We start from the raw sequence: 20,490 nt of genomic DNA on the forward strand, positions 1-20,490 counted from the left end.
AATCAAAATAAATCTTAACAGACATTCTAAGGTTCATTGGGCCTTTGCATTGACAGAAAACTGCACTTGTCATAATGAAGCTCTTCAGCGATCAAGTGTGATGACCTCATAAAAGGCCTCCTGGACTGCCATTGCACAGTTAAATTGGTTAGTCAGGTATAGAGCCATACACGACAGATAAGCCATGCTGCGTAGAGAGAAGGGTTGGCCAAAAGGCTTTATGGATCCGGAAATTGATTTTAATAGACAATATATTGGAAAAGTGATAAGAACAGAAATAAAATTTTATTTTGCAACATGGTTTTCTGCTAGAGCGTCATTCCCTCCCTTTTGTTCAGTTCCTGTCCCGCACTTTCACATCTGTGTTCTAGGTAATAAACTGCACCTGAACAGATAACTAAGGCCAAGCTCATACTTCAGTTATTTGGTTATTTATTTCTATCAGTTATTGTGAGCCAAAACCAGATTGGGGAGGGGGGAGGGGGTAGGGGTGGCGATCAGCTGTTTGAGAAGGCCTTCTTGTTGCTTACTCTAGGCCAGTGATGCCACAACTATCGGTTCCCATGGTCTACTTGCAGCTCAGCCCCATTCACTTGAAAACCCTCAACCGCAAGGAAACAGTGTATTTGTTGTATGTACACCTGGACACAGCATACCATGAAATATAGCAGCAGTGATTGTGGGTGCTTACTTTCTGTTTTGTCAGCTGTTGTCAGCTTTTGGGCTGGAAAAGGAAGCCCTTGATGAGGTCAAATGATCTTGTCCAAATCAAAATGGAGACCAACACTTCTGTTTGGACAGCCATCACATTATATTGGCCAGTCAAGTATATAGCTGTTCAAGGCACAAATTTAAATGCACGCTGGGAGATGCTAAGGCTACTTTCACACTTGCACTAGCAGGGTCCAGCAGGCTGTTCCGGCAGGGAAACATAACGCTAGCCCATGTGTGCTGCCGGAAGCCCTCCCCAGCCCCATTCACTATAATGGGGAAAGGCCTGAGGTCCAGCTGCAGCACAGCAAAGATGCCGAAAGGCGGCCGGACAAGAACTGCAGCACGGATGGATGGCAGCACACATGGGCTAGAGTCAGTACCAATCTGGCGTGATTTGCCATTTTTGTCACATTGTGTCTGTCCCCCCCCCCAAAAAAAAAAAGAATAAAATGTGATAAAAAAAGTCATATGTACCCCAAAATGGTATTAATAAAAACTACAGCTTGCCTTGCCAAAAAACAAGTCCTTACACAGCTTTGTAGATGGAAATATAAAAAGGTTGGGTGTCCTAATACAGTAATGCAAAGAGAATCTTACATTTTTTAATATTTCAAGTTATTTTATTTAAGTAGTAAAACATGATAAAAGCTACATAAATTTGGTATCATCACATCATTTTTGGCACACTGTGAACACCATAATAAGAAAACCCAAAAAAAACTTGAATATGAGGGGTCTTTTTTTCCAATTTCATCAGACAAAGGATCGACCCCCCCCCCCCCCCCCCCAATTTTCCAATATAAAGATATAAATTAAGTGGTGCCATTAAAAAATACAAAATTATGCCACGAAAATAAGCCCCCACATGGCTATGTGAACAGAAAGTTAAAAAAAAGTAGTGGCTATTGGAAGGCGGAAAAAAATAAAAATAAATAAGAATTGGCCTGGTTATTAAAGGGAGTCTGTGAAAGTTTGGCCTTTTTAACCCTTCTCATAGCTTTCTAGCAGCCTTACAGTTAACAAAAACATTACCTTTATGAGCAATCCAGGACTTATAAAACCGGCAAAAAACAACTTAGTATCATATGCAAATGAGGGCTCACAAGTGCCCAGGGGCAGTGTTACCCTCGTAGGTGCCCAGCTAGCTCACCCTTATTGTCGCTTCCCCCCGCCCATTCTTTCCCTCTGACCGCCCATCTACTTACTTCTTGTTTCGCCGAGATCCCGCGCCTGCGCACTCAGTCCGTCGGCCGGCGCATGCGCACTGCGATGCCAATTCCTTGTACGGCATCACAGTAATTAATGCGCATGCGCCGGCTAACTGCGCATGCGCCGGCGTATGCGCATTAATTACTGTGATGCCGTACAAGGAATGGGCATCTCAGTGCGCATGCGCCGGCCGACTGAGTGCGCAGGATCTTGGCGAAACAAGAATTAAGTAGATGGGGGTCAGAGGGAAAGGATGGGCGGGCAGAAGCGACGATAAGGCTGAGCTAGCTGGGCACCTACGAGGGTAACGCCGCCCCTGGGCACTTGCGAGCCCTCATTTGCATATGCTACTAAGTTGTTTTTTGCCGGTTTTATAAGTCCAGGATTGCTTATAAAGGTAACGTTTTTATTAACTGTAAGGCTGCTAGAAAGCTATGGGAAGGGTTAAAAAGGTGAAACTTTGATGACAGACTCCCTTTAAGAGGTTAGAACGCCCATTGGTTATCATTGTTTGGGGTTCTGTTTAAATCTAGAAAACCGGTTGCTTAAATTAGTTACCCACTCTCGTCAATCCCTGAATTTATTCTTCAGTTTACAATAGAAATAGAGGACTTTGAAATAAAGACACAGAGGTGACAACAGAAACATTTTACTTCTTTGATGAGAAAACTGAAATTAACCCCTAGTGAACAAAAAACTAGGAATAAAAGCAGTAAGGCACCACAGCAGCAGATTCATCACGCTCTTCAATGCTAGAGGACTCCTAATCTGCACACTGATGAAGCAGGTTTCATAGCAATGGAGCAAACAAAGCGCATTGTCCAAATAACAGGGCTGATTGCAGTTCAGGACTGTTCAAGTCTTGCATAAGGTGTATAATACTGGGTTGTCTTTTGTTAGTCTTGTTCTCACTGACCACTGTCTCATTAGTTCTGGGCTAAATTATGGAACATAAGAATAGAGTTGTAGATTTTTAAAGCAGGTCCTAATTTGAGTCCCAAGATCTTCACCAAGTCTGTCTGAGTAAGCAGGAGGAAGGCCTCGCCATCAATTTGCTGTAGGAATCCATAAAATATGAAATTGTGGTTAGAGAATGTTACCAACATCAAGCGTTAAACATACAAGTGGCCCTGTCCATGTCATTATTAAAGAGGATCTCTAGTCAGAAAATGACCCACTGTTTAAATCAGGTTTTTATGTTAAAAAAAAACAATCATTTACAGCGCTATACACCGCCCATTTTTACCGGTGACATCATTGGGCTCACTGCTAGGCGGAAGTGCCTGCCTAGCATACTGATATGAAGCCCGGTACGTCACTGGCTCACAACAAACAGACCTTGCCCTGTGCGATGCAACACAAGGCAAGGGGAAATTCGGGGCAAGGAAATTCTCAGATGCTTCACTCCTACATGGTAAAGGAGTGAAGTGGAGCTTATGAACACAGACAACCCCTTTAACTCAAGGCATTATGACATACATATATATAATGGATCACACAGGCTCAGAGGCTGTGGCCATGTGATCACAAGGTAACGTGCTGATTGACAAACAGGCACCCACTATGATGACATCTAAGCAGTTAGAAAGAGGGACATGAGAAAAGCGTTACTAATGCATAGAATAAAGGTGAACGGCATTATATAAAATGCAAAACACACTAGCAGAATTGCTGTGATTTTTTCCAATGTTATCCCCAAAAATCTTAATCAGCGAGTTATATACTAATTTATTGTGAAATATTATACCTCTTCTCTGAAGACAGATGCTTGTTCCATACAGCCTGGCAGCTGCTGGACAAACAGAGCAACCTGCAAAATAAATAAAGAATAGTAACGGTGGCCTTGGATATAGAGGCTGTGTTCACTGCTATTATGTACTCTCACACACCTTTATTTATCAAACAGGAATCGTATCCGCAACAAAATTACATTTAAATCAGGTTTATATTCTAAATACATTTGTTTTAACCATTTGTGTTGGCGTTTAATTTTTATTATCTGTCCATGTTTTTTTAAATCTTCCAATTTTCACACAGGCCACTAAAGAACAGTAACTCTAGGCTGACTCCTCCTGTTTTTGTAGTTTACTTTTTATCTTTTCAGTATAGAGCGGAGCAGGATGAGCAGAATCCTTGCATTATTATTAGAGGGCGGGCATGTTAAATGGGTTATACCATCTTAGACAGGCATCCTCAAACTGCGGCCCTCCAGCTGTTGCAAAACTACAACTCCCAGCATGCCCGAACAGCCTACAGGTATCAGCCTACAGCAGGGCATTGTGGGAGTTGTAGTGTTACAACAGCTGGAGGGCCGCAGTTTGAGGATGCCTGATCTTAGACAAGGTAGGATATGCCCCCATTGTCTGATAGGTGCGGGTCCCAGAGGTGGAGAAACTGAGCCGCCGAAAATAGACGAGCGCTGGCTCGGCTATTTCAGTCGGCCCTATAGAAATGAATAGGAGCGGTGGCCGCGCATGTGCGGTGCGCTCCCATTCACTTCAATGGGAGAGGCGGGGAACTGCGCCCCGGCTCCGTTCTCCTTGTAGGTGCAGGTCCCAGAGGTGGGACCCGCACCTATCAGACAATGGGGGCATATCCTAGCGATATGCCCTCATTGTCTAAGATGGGATAACCCCTTTAAGCAACAAGCAAGAAATAATATATATTCTACACAGACACTTAATGCCTGTCCTGGAGACTATAATAGAAATGTTGTAGACTATGTCAATTAATTCATATTCAACACATCTTTCATAAAGGGTTCACACCCTGCTGTACTGACAATAAGAAATGAAGACTGTGCCCCAAATATGGCAGTCAATGAGGAGGTTTATAAAAACAAAAAAAAAGGTACAAAATGAAAAAAATAAGAGTGAAAAAAAATAACAAACACACACACACATATATATATATATATATATATATATATACATACATACATACATACATACATACATATACATACACACATACATATACACACACACACACACCCCTGTTAAAATGTCAGGTTTCTGTGCTGTAAAAAAATGAGACAAAGATAAATCAATCCAGAACTTTTTCCACCTTTAATGTGACCTATAAAACTGTACAACTCAATTGAAAAACAAACTGAAATCTTTTAGGTAGAGGGAAGAAAAAATATAAAAATAAAATAATATGGTTGCATAAGTGTGCACACCCTCTTATAAATGGGGTTGTAGCTGTGTTCAAAATCATGTTAAATAGGAGTCAGCATACACCGGCCATCATTTAAAGTGCCTCTGATTAACCCCAAATAAAGTTCAGCTGCTCTAGTTGGTCTTTCCTGAAATTTTCTTAGTCGCATCCCACAGCAAAAGCCATGGTCCACAGAGAGCTTCCAAAGCATCAGAGGGATCTCATTGTTAAAAGGTATCAGGAGAAGGGTCCAAAAGAATTTCCAAGGCATTAGATATTCCATGGAACACAGTGAAGGCAGTCATCATCAAGTGGAGAAAATATGGCACAACAGTGACATTACCAAGAACTGGACGTCCCTCCAAAATTGATTAAAAGACAAGAAGAAAACTGGTCTGGGAGGCTACCAAGAAGCCTACAGCAACATTAAAGGAGCTGCAGGAATATCTTGCAAATACTGGCTGTGTGGTACATGTGACAACAATCTCCCGTACTCTTCATATGTCTGGGCTATGGGGTAGAGTGGCAAGACCAAAGCCTTTTCTTACGAAGAAAAACATCCAAGCCAGGCTATATTTTGCAAAAACACATCTGAAGTCTCCCAAAAGCATGTGGGAAAAGGTGTTCTGGTCTGATGAAACCAAGGTTGAACTTTTTGGCCATAATTCCAAAAGATATGTTTGGTGCAAAAACAACACTGCACATCACCAAAAGAACACCATACCCACAGTGAAGCATGGTGGTGGCAGCATCATGCCAAGGGGCTGTTTTTCTTCAGCTGGAACTGGGGCCTTAGTTAAGCTAGAGGGAATTATGAACAGTTCCAAATACCAGTCAATATTGGCACAAAACATTCAGGCTTCTGACCCAAAGCATACATCCAAATCAACAAAGGAATGGCTTCACCAGAAGAAGAATAAAGTTTTGGAATGGCCCAGCCAGAGCCCAGACCTGAATCCGATTGAAAATCTGTGGGGTGATCTGAAGAGTGCTGTGCACAGGAGATGCCCTCGCAGTCTGACACATTTGGAGTGTTTTTGCAAAGAAGAGTGGGCAAAATGTGCCATGCTGATGGACTCATACCCAAAAAGACTGAGTCCTGTAATAAAATCAAAAGGTGCTTCAGCAAAGTATTCACACTTATGCAACCTAATTATTTTATTTTTATATTTTTTCTTCCCTCTACCTAAAAGATTTCAGTTTGTTTTTCAATTGAGGGCTCTTTCACACTTGCGTTCTTTTCTTCCGGCATAGATTTCCGTCGTCGGGGCTCTATGCCGGAAGAATCCTGATCAGTTTTATCCTAATGCATTCTGAATGGAGAGAAATCCGTTCAGGATGCATCAGGATGTCTTCAGTTCCGGACCGGAACGTTTTTTGGCCGGAGAAAATACTGCAGCATGCTGCGCTTTTTGCTCCGGTCAAAAATCCTGAACACTTGCCGCAAGGCCGGATCCGGAATTAATGCCCATTGAAAGGCATTAATCCGGATCCGGCCTTAAGCTAAACGTCGTTTCGGCGCATTGCCGGATCTGATGTTTAGCTTTTTCTGAATGGTTACCATGGCTGCCAAGACGCTAAAGTCCTGGCTGCCATGGTAAAGTGTAGTGGGGAGCGGGGGAGCAGTATACTTACCGTCCGTGCGGCTCCCCGGGCGCTCCAGAGTGACGTCAGGGCGCCCCACGCTCATGGATGACGTGTCGCATGGATCACGTCATCCATGCGCATGGGGCGCTTTGACGTCATTCTGGAGCGCCCCGGGAGCCGCACGGACGGTAAGTATACTGCTCCCCCGCTCCCCACTACTACTATGGCAACCAGGACTTTAATAGCGTCCTGGCTGCCATAGTAACACTTTTCCATCACAGAAACCTGACATTTCAACAGGGGTGTGTAGACTTTTTATATCCACTGTAAAATTATATTATAATATTAATATTAATAAATATATATATATATATATATATATATATATATATATATATATATATATATATACACATATACACATATACATACATATACATACATATACATACATCCCTACATAGAAATGTTATGGCGGGGCATCTAGCTGCCATTTTTCAGCAAGATTGAGCATTTATGAAACCAACTGGGACACCAGCTTCAGCCATCTACAAATGTGCCGCAGGATACCGTACAGAACCTATCTGCCCCCATGCCCAACCGTATCTCATCTTGTATCGAGACTAAAAGGTGGCCCGACAGGGCACTAGAGCCTCCTTTTAATTGTACAGTTTTTCCCAATAAACATATCTTTTTGCTCTAATATTGTTATCACTTACATATATCACTACATTCACACATATAAAGTTGCATTTTACTTTGTCAAGGAGTGTATATATATATATATATATATATATAATTATATATATTTATATATATTAGGGATCGACCGATTATCGGTTTTACCGATATTATCGGCCGATATTGAGGATTTTGAACGTTATCGGTATCGGCATCTATTTTGCCGATATACCGATAACGTATTGGGAACACAGAACGCGCTGCCCTCAGCGCGTTCTGTGTTCTCTCCGCAACACAGGGGAGAAGGAAGCAGTGTCTCCTCCCCCTGTGATGCTGCTGCCGCCAATGGCAGGAGAGGAGACAAGAGGAGGGGAGGGGCTGTGGCCGCTGCGCCACCAATGAAGATGAGTCTTTCATTAATTCATATACAGGAGGCGGGAGCTGCAGAATCACATAGCCGGCTCCCGGCCTCTATGAACGGCAGCTGCGGTCCGCGGTAGTTAACCCCTTAGGTGCCGCGGATCGCAGCTACCGCTCATAGAGGTCGGGAGCCGGCTATGTGACTCTGCAGCCAGCTCCCGCCTCCTGTATGTGAAAGAGAGGTATCTTCATTGGTGGCGCAGTGCGCCCCCCCCCCCCCCTCAAGCCCCCTAGTATTAATCATTGGTGGCGCAGTGCGCCCCCCACCCCCATCCCAATAGTAAAAAGATTGGTGCGGCCCCCCCCAGTATTAATCGTTGGTGGCAGTGGCCACAGTATCCCCTCTCCCCTGCTCCTCCGATCGGAGCCCCAGCAGTGTAAGCCTGGGGCTCCGATCGGTTACCATGGCAGCCAGGATGCTATTGAAGCCCTGGCTGCCATAGTCAGCTCCATGCTGCTGTGTGCACTATGCACAGAGCAGCAGGGACAGTGTGAGCTCCTATTCACCCTGATAGAGATCTATCAGGGGGAATAGGACGAGGGTTCTAGTCCCTAAGGGGGCTAAAAGTTAGTTAAAAAAAAAAAAATAATAATAATATTAAGTATAAATGAAAAAGATTTACAAAAAAAAATAATAATAATAATACACGTTAACAATAAACATTAATTTTCAGCAGATTTGTGTAGGAAATTTTTTTTTCCCTCAAAAATAAAAATACCCAGAATATCGGTATAAATTATCGGCTATCGGCCTGAAAGTTGACAAATTATCGGTATCGGTCCTAAAAAAGTCAATATCGGTCGATCCCTAAAATATATTATATATATATATATATATATATATATATATATATATACACATACATATACATACATACACACACACACACAGCTCAAAAAAATAAAGGGAACACTTAAACAACACAATGTAACTCCAAGTCAATCACACTTCGGTGAAATCAAACTGTCCACTTAGGAAGCAACACTGAGTGACAATCAATTTCACATGCTGTTGTGCAAATGGGATAGACAACAGGTGGAAATTATAGGAAATTACCAAGACACCCCCAATAAAGGAGTGGTTCTGCAGGTGGTAACCACAGACCACTTCTCAGTTCCTATGCTTCCTGGCTGATGTTTTGGTCACTTTTGAATGCTGGCGGTGCTTTCACTCTAGTGGTAGCATAAGACTGAGTCTACAACCCACACAAGTGGCTCACGTAGTGCAGCTTATCCAGGATGGCACATCAATGCGAGCTGTGGCAAGAAGGTTTGCTGTGTCTGTCAGCGTAGTGTCCAGAGCATGAAGGCACTACCAGGAGACAGGCCAGTACATCAGGAGATGTGGAGGAGGCCGTAGGAGGGCAACAACCCAGCAGCAGGACCGCTACCTCCGCCTTTGTGCAAGGAGGAACAGGAGGAGCACTGCCAGAGCCCTGCAAAATGACCTCCAGCAGGCCACAAATGTGCATGTGTCTGCTCAAACGGTCAGAAACAGACTCTATGAGGGTGATATGAGGGCCCGACATCCACAGGTGGGGGTTGTGCTTACAGCCCAACACCGTGCAGGACGTTTGGCATTTGCCAGAGAACACCAAGATTGGCAAATTCGCCACTGGCGCCCTGTTCTCTTCACAGATGAAAGCAGGTTCACACTGAGCACGTGACAGACGTGACAGAGTCTGGAGACGCCGCGGAGAACGTTCTGCTGCCTGCAACATCCTCCAGCATGACCGGTTTGGCATTGGGTCAGTAATGGTGTGGGGTGGCATTTCTTTGGAGGGTCGCACAGCCCTCCATGTGCTCGCCAGAGGTAGCCTGACTGCCATTAGGTACCGAGATGAGATCCTCAGACCCCTTGTGAGACCATATGCTGGTGCGGTTGGCCCTGGGTTCCTCCTAATGCAAGACAATGCTAGACCTCATGTGGCTGGAGTGTGTCAGCAGTTCCTGCAAGACAAAGGCATTGATGCTATGGACTGGCCCGCCCGTTCCCCAGACCTGAATCCAATTGAGCACATCTGGGACATCATGTCTCGCTCTATCCACCAACGTCACGTAGCACCACAGACTGTCCAGGAGTTGGCAGATGCTTTAGTCCAGGTCTGGGAGGAGATCCCTCAGGAGACCGTCCGCCACCTCATCAGGAGCATGCACAGGCGTTGTAGGGAAGTCATACAGGCACGTGGAGGCCACACACACTACTGAGCCTCATTTTGACTTGTTTTAAGGACATTACATCAAAGTTGGATCAGCCTGTAGTGTGTTTTTCCACTTTGATTTTGAGTGTGACTCCAAATCCAGACCTCCATGGGTTGAAAAATTTGATTTCCATTTTTTTATTTTTGTGTGATTTTGTTGTCAGCACATTCAACTATGTAAAGAACAAAGTATTTCAGAAGAATATTTAATTAACTCAGATCTAGGATGTGTTATTTTTGTGTACCCTTTATTTTTTTGAGCAGTGTGTATATATATATATATATATATACATATATACATACATACATACATACATACATACATACATACACACACACATACACAGTATATCTATATCTATCTAAATAATCAAATTAAGGCCTCATGCACACTGCTGCTCAGTGCATTGGGGACCGCAATTTGCGGCCCTCAGTGCACGGACAACATCCGCCATCCGATCGACACAAAAAAAAAAAGTTAGATATCTTGCGGTGCAGAGGCAGGGAGAGGAACCCCACGTAAGCACTCCGTAGTGCTTCTGTGCCTCCGTTCCGCACCTCCGGATTGTGGACCCATTCAAGTGTGTATGAGGTCTAAGGGTGTTTTTCAATAGAATGGGCATCAGCTGCAATACAAAGCACAGCTTCTATGTAATGGATAGCGCTGTGCTTGGTAAGCTGTGATGAGATGCAGCGTTCACTGGATTCCTCTGATATTGATGACCTATCCTGATTATAGGGCATCTCTATTAAACACCCAGATAACCCTTTGGCTTTGTCATCACTCCAAACGTGTCTACTTTAGTAAATACAACAATTTTGAGTTATATTTTTTAGAACTTTCTGCTGTTCCATTCCTCTGTTATGCCACCTGGTAGTTTATGCATATGTTGACCACTGCGTGTTGGCACTTGGGGATGTATCCCTACCCTACACACTCGGACACTTTCCAATCTGTGCTGAAAGTACAAGACTGTGCAGGAACATACCCCTTTAACAAGAGATACGATAACACCCAGTTGTCAAATTATTCAGACATTTCTAGAAGAATAAAGGAACGACACAATGCAAAGTTACATACAAATATGCTCCAGAATTATTAAGTTATGAGCCATGCAAGCATTTACTAAAACAGACCAGTCAGGACTGAAATATGAGACATTTTCCTCTAAGCAATTGCTGGAACTTATTTAATTTCCAGCCTCATCTGCAAGAGTTAGAAGGGGGAAAACACATTTTAAAATAATATAGAATCTTACTTCTTCAGCATTCCACTTTCTGACAGTCTTGGCAGTATATGCTGACACTTCGGGAAGAAGATGACATTGCTTTTCCCAGCACAGATGAATGCGATGGCTGGGATCAGAGGACAAGGATGTCATAAACACTGACTGATGAAGCGCTTGCTCAAGACTCAGCTCACAATCTAGGGAAAACCACATCACTCCAAGTGAACTTAACACTCAGTACATGAAGAGATCTTAAAGGGGTTATCCAATTTCACAAACAGCCCCCATGTGGCGGGCCCCTCAAAGGGAATATACTTACCCCGCTGCCTGCGCCGCTCCTGGTCCCCGCACTGCCCCTGCTGCTTCTCTCTGTACACGGATGAAAACATCCGGTGTCAGGGGGGTAGCAGCCAATGGCAGACGGGGACGAGCCTCCCTAGCATCACCCACAATTGGCTGCTCCCCCCCTTACACCGGATGTTTTCATCCGTGTACAGAGAGAAGCAGCAGGGACCAGGAGCGGCGCAGGGAGCGGGGTGAGTATATTCCCTCTGAGGGGCCTGACACATGGGGGGCTGTTTGTGAAATTGGATAACCCCTTTAAAAGTTACAAACTGTGTTATAACCTTAGCACTACGCAAAGACAGTGCATTTGGCAAATTTACCTAAATTATTAAGATGTCGCATCAACGATCATTTCATAGTGCAAAAAAAGTATAGAAGATGTGCAAAAAATACAAACTGTGAGGAGCATTTGCAACTTTTTGAGCTTCTCAATACTTTTCTGAAGTGGCGGAAAAGGGGTGGGGCTTAGCGGTAGGGAGAGATTTGTAACCACAACACCACTGAAGCCAGTCACTGGATGCAACGGAGCATGTGACAATGCCTATAAAGCCGCCAGATATAAACACTCCAAGCATGGACACAGGGGAGGCAGTATTGAGGACTGGGGCAGCAGGGAGCAGGCAAGTATGAATTTTCTATTCCAGGAGGCAGGCTGTGGGCATTAGATAAAAAGTAATTATTCCCAGACAGCCCCTTTAAGGGGTTAAAGACAAATACACTATACTGATGAATGTCACATGTTATTTTCTTATACGAAGTCTACTTTCACACTCCCGTTTTGGCTTTCCATTTGTGAGATCCGTTCAGGGCTCTCACAAGCGGTCCAAAATGGATCAGTTTGCATTCTAATGCATTCTGAATGGAAAAGGATCCGCTCAGACTGCATCAGTTCAGTCTCTATTCCGCTTTGGAGACGGACACCAAAACGCTGCTTGCAGCGTTTTGGTGTCTGTCTGATGAAACTGAGCCAAACGGCACACAATGTAAGTCAATGGGGACGGATCCGTTTTCACTGACACAATCTGGCACAATAGAAAACAGATCCGTCTTCCATTGACTTTCAATGGTGTTCAAGACGTCTTGGCTATGTTAAAGATAATACAAACGGATCCGTTCTGAACGGATGCAGGCGGTTGTATTATCTGAACAGATGCGTTATCTTAATGAGTGTGAAAGTAGCCTAATAAAAACTAAGACAAGCGCAACAAGAAAAACAACAAGTTGCAAAACTTGACTGTCGGCATGGAGTCCTAGCCTAAGGCTCTGACACTAGATACATATAATACAGATAGATACCTGTGCCATCTGTTTCCTGTTTAATCAGCTGCAGACGGATATATGTGTGTGCACCCCTAGAAAAGAAGGTTATCAAATCAAACATGGCAATTATAACAAAGTAATGATCATGTGGATGGTCCAACGCCATGACTGGCAGACTTCCCTTTGCGAGAGTTTAGATGACTACAATGCAAAATCTTTTCCCATAAAACTGCATCAATTTGCTCCACTCCTGCTCTATACCATGCCGCCTGCAGACTAAAGTGCACTTTAACAGGTTCCCTTTTTACTATTGATGACCTCAGGATAGGTCATCAATGTCAGATCGGCAGGGGTCCAAATCCCGCCACCTCCACTGATCAGCCATTTGAAGAGAAGGCAGATCTCATACGAGAGTTGCCTTCTCTGCTCTATTTAAATGCTTGCCGCAGAAATTGCAGCGGTGACCAAGGTAATTACAAGTACGATTTCCCATTCACTTCTATGGGATGGCTCTGTCTTTTCAAGCGCATAGGAATGAGCTGTCCCATAGAAGTGAATGGGGATGCCATAGCTGTAATTACACCTGTTCACCACTGCAATTTCTGTGGCGAGCAGAAGATCTGCTGATCGGCAGGGGTGCAGGGTGTCTGAACCCCACCAATCTGATACTGATGACCTATCAATAGTAAAAAGCGGACAACCCCTTTAAGAATTGCTGATGTTAGCTGCATGCAAATGAAAGACACCAGAAAAGGGCACATGCCAAATATATGCAAGACTGTACCTACACTTTAACCCCTTAGTGACTACCCATACGCCTTTTTACGGAAATCACAGGGGTCTTAGGCTCGGGCGTCACTTTTTCACGGCTGCCCAGTCTAAGTGCTCACATGAGAGCTGCGGCCCTGCTCTAACAGCCCGGACCGGCAGGAGTGCCGATCCGGGCTGTATTAACACTTTACATGCCGCGGGCAATGGCGCCATCACATGAAAAGTGCTGACAGAGAGAGCGGACTCCCTCTGTCTCCCATCGGCACTCTGCAAATGCCATTGCGGGGTGCTGATGTGTGTGAAGGCTGGCTGGGGGTCTATGAAGGCCCCAAGCCTGCCTTGATTAATTTCCAGCAGGCTGTGCTAAAAAAACACATTTATTCAATTTAAAAAAATCCCATAAAAAAACAAAAACGTACGCCTTTTTTTAAATTGAAAATACGCTTTTCAATGAAAAAAAAAAAATTGCAAAAAATAAAGAAATCTCCCGCGTATGTTTGGGGGAGATTGACGCCTATAAAAACTACAATTTGTCCCGCAAAAAACAAGCCCTCATAAAAGCTATATAGACAGAAAAATAAAAAATGTATAGCTCTTGGAACGAGATGATGAAAAAAGGAAAAAACAAGATTTTTGTATAACTTACCAGTAAAATCTCTTTCTCGCTCTTCCTTGGGGGACACAGGAAACCTTGGGTATAGCTCATCTCCATAGGAGGCGTGACACTAAGTAAAAGACTGTTAAGCCCCTCCTCCAGCAGCTATACCCTCAGCCTGGAGAGAGAGACTACCAGTTATGTGTAGGGGTGCACCGAAATGAAAATTCTGGTCCGAAACCGAAAATTCAGGATGCCCTTGACCGAAAACCGAAACCGAAACTGCCTTTTTGCCCAAATACTTTTAAAAAACTTTTTTTTTAATGATTGGCGCTGTTATGGAGAGGGGGATCTGTGGGTGGCGCTGTTATGGAGAGAGGGATCTGTGGGTGGCGCTGTTATGGAGAGGGGGATCTGTGGGTGGCTCTGTTATGGAGAGGGGGATCTGTGGGTGGCGCTGTTATGGAGAGGGGGATCTGTGGGTGGCGCTGTTATGGAGAGGGGGATTTGTGGGTGGCGCTGTTATGGAGGGGGGGGATATGTGCACTGTTATGGGCATAACAGTGCACAGATCCCTTTCCCCATAACAGTGCACAGATCCCTTTCCCCATAACAGTGCACAGATCCCTTTCCCCATAACAGTGCACAGATCCCTTTCCCCATAACAGTGCACAGATCCCTTTCCCCATACCAGTGCACAGATCCCTTTCCCCATAACAGTGCACAGATCCCTTTCCCCATAACAGTGCACAGATCCCTTTCCCCATAACAGTGCACAGATCCCCCCTCCCCATAGCAGTGCCATAGACCGATCCCCCTACCCATAACAGCCCCGGCCCTGCTGCTCACAGCATCACTCACTGCATCTTTATTTTACCTTACAATCGTGACGCTCCAGTAAGAACTCTGCAGGCAGAGCGGAGGGCGGCGTAACGTCACTTACTCACGTGACGCACCTGCTCCGCCCACTTTATGAATGAAGGAGGCGGATCAGGCGCGTCACGTGAGTAAGTGACGTTACGCCGCTCTGCCTGCAGAGTTCTTACTGGAGCGTCACGATTGTAAGGTAAAATAAAGATGCAGTAAACCGCCCGCCCGGCGCCCGCCCGCAGATGGTGGGTGACAAATCCTACACCCCATATTTTCGGCCGATATGTAACAATATCGGCCGAAATGGATTAGGTACATTTTCGGCCGATATTTTCGGCTGCCGGAATTTCGGTGCACCCCTAGTTATGTGCCCAAGTAGTTAAAACAAGGCAAGGATCAACCAAAATAACACCAACAAGTCAAAACACCCGTCAGGGCAACCAAAACAATGGGTGGGTGCTGTGTCCCCCAAGGAAGAGCGAGAAAGAGATTTTACTGGTAAGTTATACAAAAATCTCGTTTTCTCGCCCAATTCCTTGGGGGACACAGGAAACCTTGGGACGTTCAAAAGCAGTCCAAAAAAAGGGAGGGACCACAACCCAAGATGAATTAAAGCACCGTCGGCATTAAGGCACCGCCGCCTGCAAGACCAGGCGGCCCAAAGCAGCATCCGCCGATGCATAAGTGTTCACCCTGTAGAACTTGGTGAAAGTGTGCAAAGAAGACCAGGTGGCCGCCTTACACAATTGTTCAGCCGAAGCTCGATTTCGCTGAGCCCAGGAAGCCCCGACCGCTCTGGTAGAATGAGCGGTAACACCAAAGGGCGGCTCCCTGCCCTTAGCACGGTAAGCCTCAGCAATAGCCATCTTGATGAAGCGGGCAATAACCACCTTAGATGCCGCCAGCCCCCTGCGCGGACCCTCTGGAACCAAAAATAGAGAATCCGAGCGCCGAAAGGGTCTAGTCACATCCAAGTAGATCCTCAGAGCCCTAACAACATCCAGACGGTGAAGATCCTGTTCCCGAGGATGAGACGGGGACGGGCACAGAGAAGGAAGGACAATGTCTTCATTTAGGTGAAAAGCGGACACCACCTTCGGAAGGAAATCCGGAACCGGGCGGAGAACCACCTTGTCCTGGTGGAAAAACCAAGAGGGGTTCTACGCAAGAAAGTGCCGCCAATTCAGACACACGCCGCAGAGACGTGATGGCAACGAGGAAAAAAACTTTGCAAGACAACAAGCGAAGGGAAACCTTACGCAGAGGCTCGAAAGGAGAAGATTGGAGAGCCGTCAGCACAACATTAAGATCCCAAGATGGAACGGAAGCGCGATACGGGGGAGCATAGTGAGCAACCCCCTGAAGAAAGGTCTTAACTGGGCCGAGCGGAGCCAGAGGGGGCTGGAAGAGGATCGAAAGCGCTGAGATCTGACCCTTCAGGGTACTGAGACCCAAACCCAAGTCCAGACCAGACTGCAAGAAGGATAAAATCGTGGGGAGAGAAAACCGAAGGGGATGAACACCTAAGGTCTCGCAGAATTTCAAATAGGCCCGCCAGGTTCGGTAATAAATCCTGGACGATGCCAGTTTACGCGCACGAATCATGGTACGGACCACGTCAGCAGAAAACCCCCGCCGCGTTAGAACTGCGGTTTCAATAGCCACGCCGCTAAACGTAGCGACCCTAAATGCTGGTGGAAGATCGGCCCTTGAGAGAGGAGATCTTCTCTTAGAGGCAGAGGCACGGGAGCGTCTGCCAGGAGCAGCATAAGGTCGGCGTACCAAGGACGACGAGGCCAATCCGGGGCTATTAGGATCGCAGGCGTGCCCTCCGCCGCGATCTTCCGAAGGACTCGTGGAAGAAGAGGCAGGGGCGGAAAGACGTAGAGGAGAGAGAACTCCGTCCAGGGAAGGACGAGCGCGTCCGCGCCGTAAGCGTCCGGATCCTTGGCTCTGGCCATGAAGGTGGGAAGCTTGTGGTTGAATCTGGAGGCCATGAGATCCACGTCCGGACGACCCCAACGGAGGCAAAGAGACTCGAAGACGTCGGGGTGCAGAGACCACTCGCCCGGGTCGATCGTCGTCCGGCTGAGGAAATCCGCCGCCCAATTGTCCACCCCCGGGATGTAAATGGCCGAAAGGGCTGGAACATGAACTTCCGCCCAGCGAAGGATTAAAGACACCTCCCTCATCGCTGCCGCGCTGCGAGTGCCCCCCTGATGATTTATGTATGCCACAGCCGTGGCATTGTCCGATTGGACACGAACAGGGTGACCCTGAAGCAGCGAAGTCCAATGCCGGAGTGAGAGGAGAACCGCCCTCAGCTCTAGAACGTTGATCGGCAGTTTGGACTCCGATGGAGACCAAGTGCCTTGTACGGACCGAGGAGAAAACACCCGCCCCAACCCCGCAGACTGGCATCGGTGGTAATCACCAACCAAGTTATCGGCAGAAAGGACTTCCCTTGGAGAGGGGTCCGCAACCACCAGAGGAGCGAGGAGCGAACCTGGGGGGGAAGGGGAAAATGCAGATCCAGACTCTCCTGGGACTTGTCCCAGGCGGACAGAATGGCAGTCTGAAAGGTGCGGGAGTGATACTGCGCGTAGGGGATTGCTTCGAAACAGGACACCATCTGTCCCAAGACCCGCATGCTGAACCGGAAGGAAGGATGGCGGTGGATCAGAAGGCTCCGAACTGACCGGTGAAGGAGCTGGCGCTTTTCTGACGGAAGCCGAACCTCCGCTGCATCCGTATCCAGAAGCATCCCCAGAAAGATCAGTTGCCTGGATGGAACAAGTGAGGATTTGGGAAGATTGATAATCCAACCGAACCGGCGTAAGGTTTGTAGCGAGAGGTCCACACTGGCGGATGTCAGTGACAGAGAGGGTGCCTTGATAAGGAGATCGTCCAAATAAGGAAGAAGAAAAACTCCCCAGGAACGAAGTAAGGCGAGGACAGGGGCAAGGACCTTTGTGAAAACGCGAGGGGCCATCGCCAGCACGAAGGGGAGAGCAACGAACTGGTAGTGGTCGGACCCCACCGCAAAGCGCAGAAAGCACTGATGACACCGAGCGATCGGAATATGAAGGTAGGCGTCCTGGATGTCGATAGAGGCCAGGAACTCCCCTTTTTCCAGAGAGGCCACCACCGACCTGAGAGACTCCATCCGGAATGGCTGAAGACGAAGGAAACGGTTTAACCGTTTTAGATCCAAAATGGGACGAACCGAGCCTTCTTTTTTGGGGACCACAAAAAGGTTCGAATAGAACCCCTTGAATCTTTCTTCCATAGGAACCGGAGCGATGACCCCTTTGTCCAGAAGGGTGCGAGTGGCAGTAAAGAAATCGGCCGCCCCTTGGGGATCCCGGGGAACCCGGGAGCGAAAGAACCGAACTGGGGGGAGGGACGCAAACTCGAGTTTGTACCCGGAAGACACAACCTCGAGAGCCCAGGCGTCGGAGACGTGCGCCTGCCAGAAGTCCCTGAACAGGAGGAGTCGTCCCCCCACCCGGGTGGGTGGGGGCGCACCTTCAGGTAGGGTTCTGCTTGGTCGCGGGAAGGCGAGCAGGCTGTGACTTGCGCCAGGAGGGCTGGGTCCGAAAAAAAGGTTTCTTACGTCTGTCTTGGACAGGGCTAGGGGATGGACCTGAAGTGGTGCGAGGTGCGGGAGCCCTGCGGGAAGACCTGAAGCGAGAAAAGGTGGGATGGCCTCGAGTGGTGCTCCTAGTCCTAGATTGGGGAAGATGCGTACTCTTCCCCCCCGTGGCTTCGGAGATGATTTCATCCAAGCGGGTCCCGAACAATCGAGAACCAGTGAAGGGAAGGCCAGTAAGAGACCGCTTTGACGTGGAGTCCGCCGTCCAAACCTTTAACCAAAGCTCCCTCCTAGCCGAAACGGCCAGGGCAGACGAACGGGCTACGAGAGCCCCCGCATCAAGGGATGCCTCACAGACGAATTTACCGGCTTGAACGATAAGTTGGGCTAGAGCACGGAGGTCCTGAATGGGGACGTCGGACTCAAGCTCCTGATCCAGCTGAGACGCCCACTCTGAAACCGCTTTTCCAGCCCAAGCGGAAGCGAAGACCGGCCTGAGGACGGAACCGGAGGCTGCAAAGATACCTTTGGTAATGGCCTCTATACGGCGATCCTCAGTGGATTGTAAGGAGGAGCCATCTGCTACGGGAATGGCCGTGCTTTTGGCCAAACGGGCCACAGGGGGGGGGGTCGACTTTAGGTGGTGATGCCCAGTTTGTAATACAATCCGCCGGGAAAGGATAACAGATATCCAACTTCTTAGGCGGGGTAAAACGGGCATCAGGACGGGCCCAGGCCTTAGAAACCACCGACGAGAAGTCAGCGTGGAGGGGAAAAACCGCAGACGCCTGTTTTTGGCGAAAAAAGGAAACAGTTTTTTTCAGAATCAGGAGGATCATCGTGAATCTTAAAGGTATCACGAATATTGTTAATAAGATGGCCCACGGCAGAAGCCAGTTTTGAAGGCAAGGCCGAGTCCATATCCCAATCTGAATCAACTAGTTCCCCTTCAGAGGGCATATCCTGTAAGGAGGAAGGGCCTGACTGAGAGCGCACCCTTGGGGGGTGATACTGAAGCATCCAAGGATGATAGGCGCTCCGCCCTGGACCGCTTGTGGGGTTGACGGGCTCTGGAGGTGCCGCCTGGAGAGAGGGACTCAGACGGGTCAGCTAAGATAGCGGACCCGGAGGGCCCAGCAGGGGAATTATCCGGCTGCAATAAGGGCAATGCATCTGCAAGGCGGCCCACAACGCTAGTGAGACTGACCACAGCCTGGGAAAGGGATCTAGCCCAGTCAGGGGGATCCAAGAGGCCAGGGGGTGACACCACAGATGGCGGACCCTGTAATGGGGCCTGGCAAGCCGAGCAATGCGGGTCAGGCTGCCCTTGAGGAAGGGGCGCCTTACATGCGGTGCAGGTATGATACCAATGTCCAGCAGGCGCTGAGGGGTCAGACATGTTGGCTGAAAGTAAAATAAAAGCGTCCAGGCCAGGGGGCTGCAGTGCTAGAAGGGGTCAACAGTCCTACCAGGTCACAGCGGGAGCAGACGGTAACAGCAGCAGCAACACCTGAGGTAACGATCCGTCCTGAGAGCAGGCAGGCACGAAGAGGAGGCGGGGCTAGCGAGGAGCGGGAAGAAAAGACGTCCGCCCCCTGACTGAAGCCTAACATGCACAGGGGAAGCGGCACGAAGCTCTGCCCCCCGCTGAAACTTTCGCGCGCGCGCGATTCAAAAAATATACCACCGAAGTCCCGCAGAATATTGCCACCCGTCCGCCTCCCTCATAAACGGAGGCGAACGACACACCGGTAGCCGGACAAGAAAATGTCAGCCGCAGCTAAACACAGCGGCAGCACTGTCCGAGAATAACAAAGGCGGCCCCACACGGCCGCCGCATCAAATCCGCCACCC

At 47.5% G+C, this 20,490-nt stretch overlaps 1 protein-coding gene across 3 annotated transcripts in view; it reads right to left on the reverse strand.

The window, feature by feature from the left end:
* Positions 1-2,556: 2,556 nt before the first annotated feature.
* L3MBTL3 (L3MBTL histone methyl-lysine binding protein 3) overlaps positions 2,557-20,490 on the reverse strand; it is a 94,018-nt gene continuing 76,084 nt past the window's right edge. For all 3 annotated transcript variants that reach the window (XM_040424355.1, XM_040424356.1, XM_040424357.1), the window contains exons 19-22: positions 12,842-12,897; positions 11,231-11,397; positions 3,671-3,733; positions 2,557-2,978 (exon numbers count right to left, since the gene is read on the reverse strand). In XM_040424355.1, the coding sequence (XP_040280289.1) occupies positions 2,850-2,978; positions 3,671-3,733; positions 11,231-11,397; positions 12,842-12,897 (415 nt within the window). In that variant the 3' untranslated portion in view covers positions 2,557-2,849. The remainder of the gene's footprint in view (positions 2,979-3,670; positions 3,734-11,230; positions 11,398-12,841; positions 12,898-20,490) is intronic.

The sequence above is a fragment of the Bufo bufo genome, chromosome 3, assembly GCF_905171765.1.
Source record: "Bufo bufo chromosome 3, aBufBuf1.1, whole genome shotgun sequence".
NCBI lineage: Eukaryota > Metazoa > Chordata > Amphibia > Anura > Bufonidae > Bufo > Bufo bufo.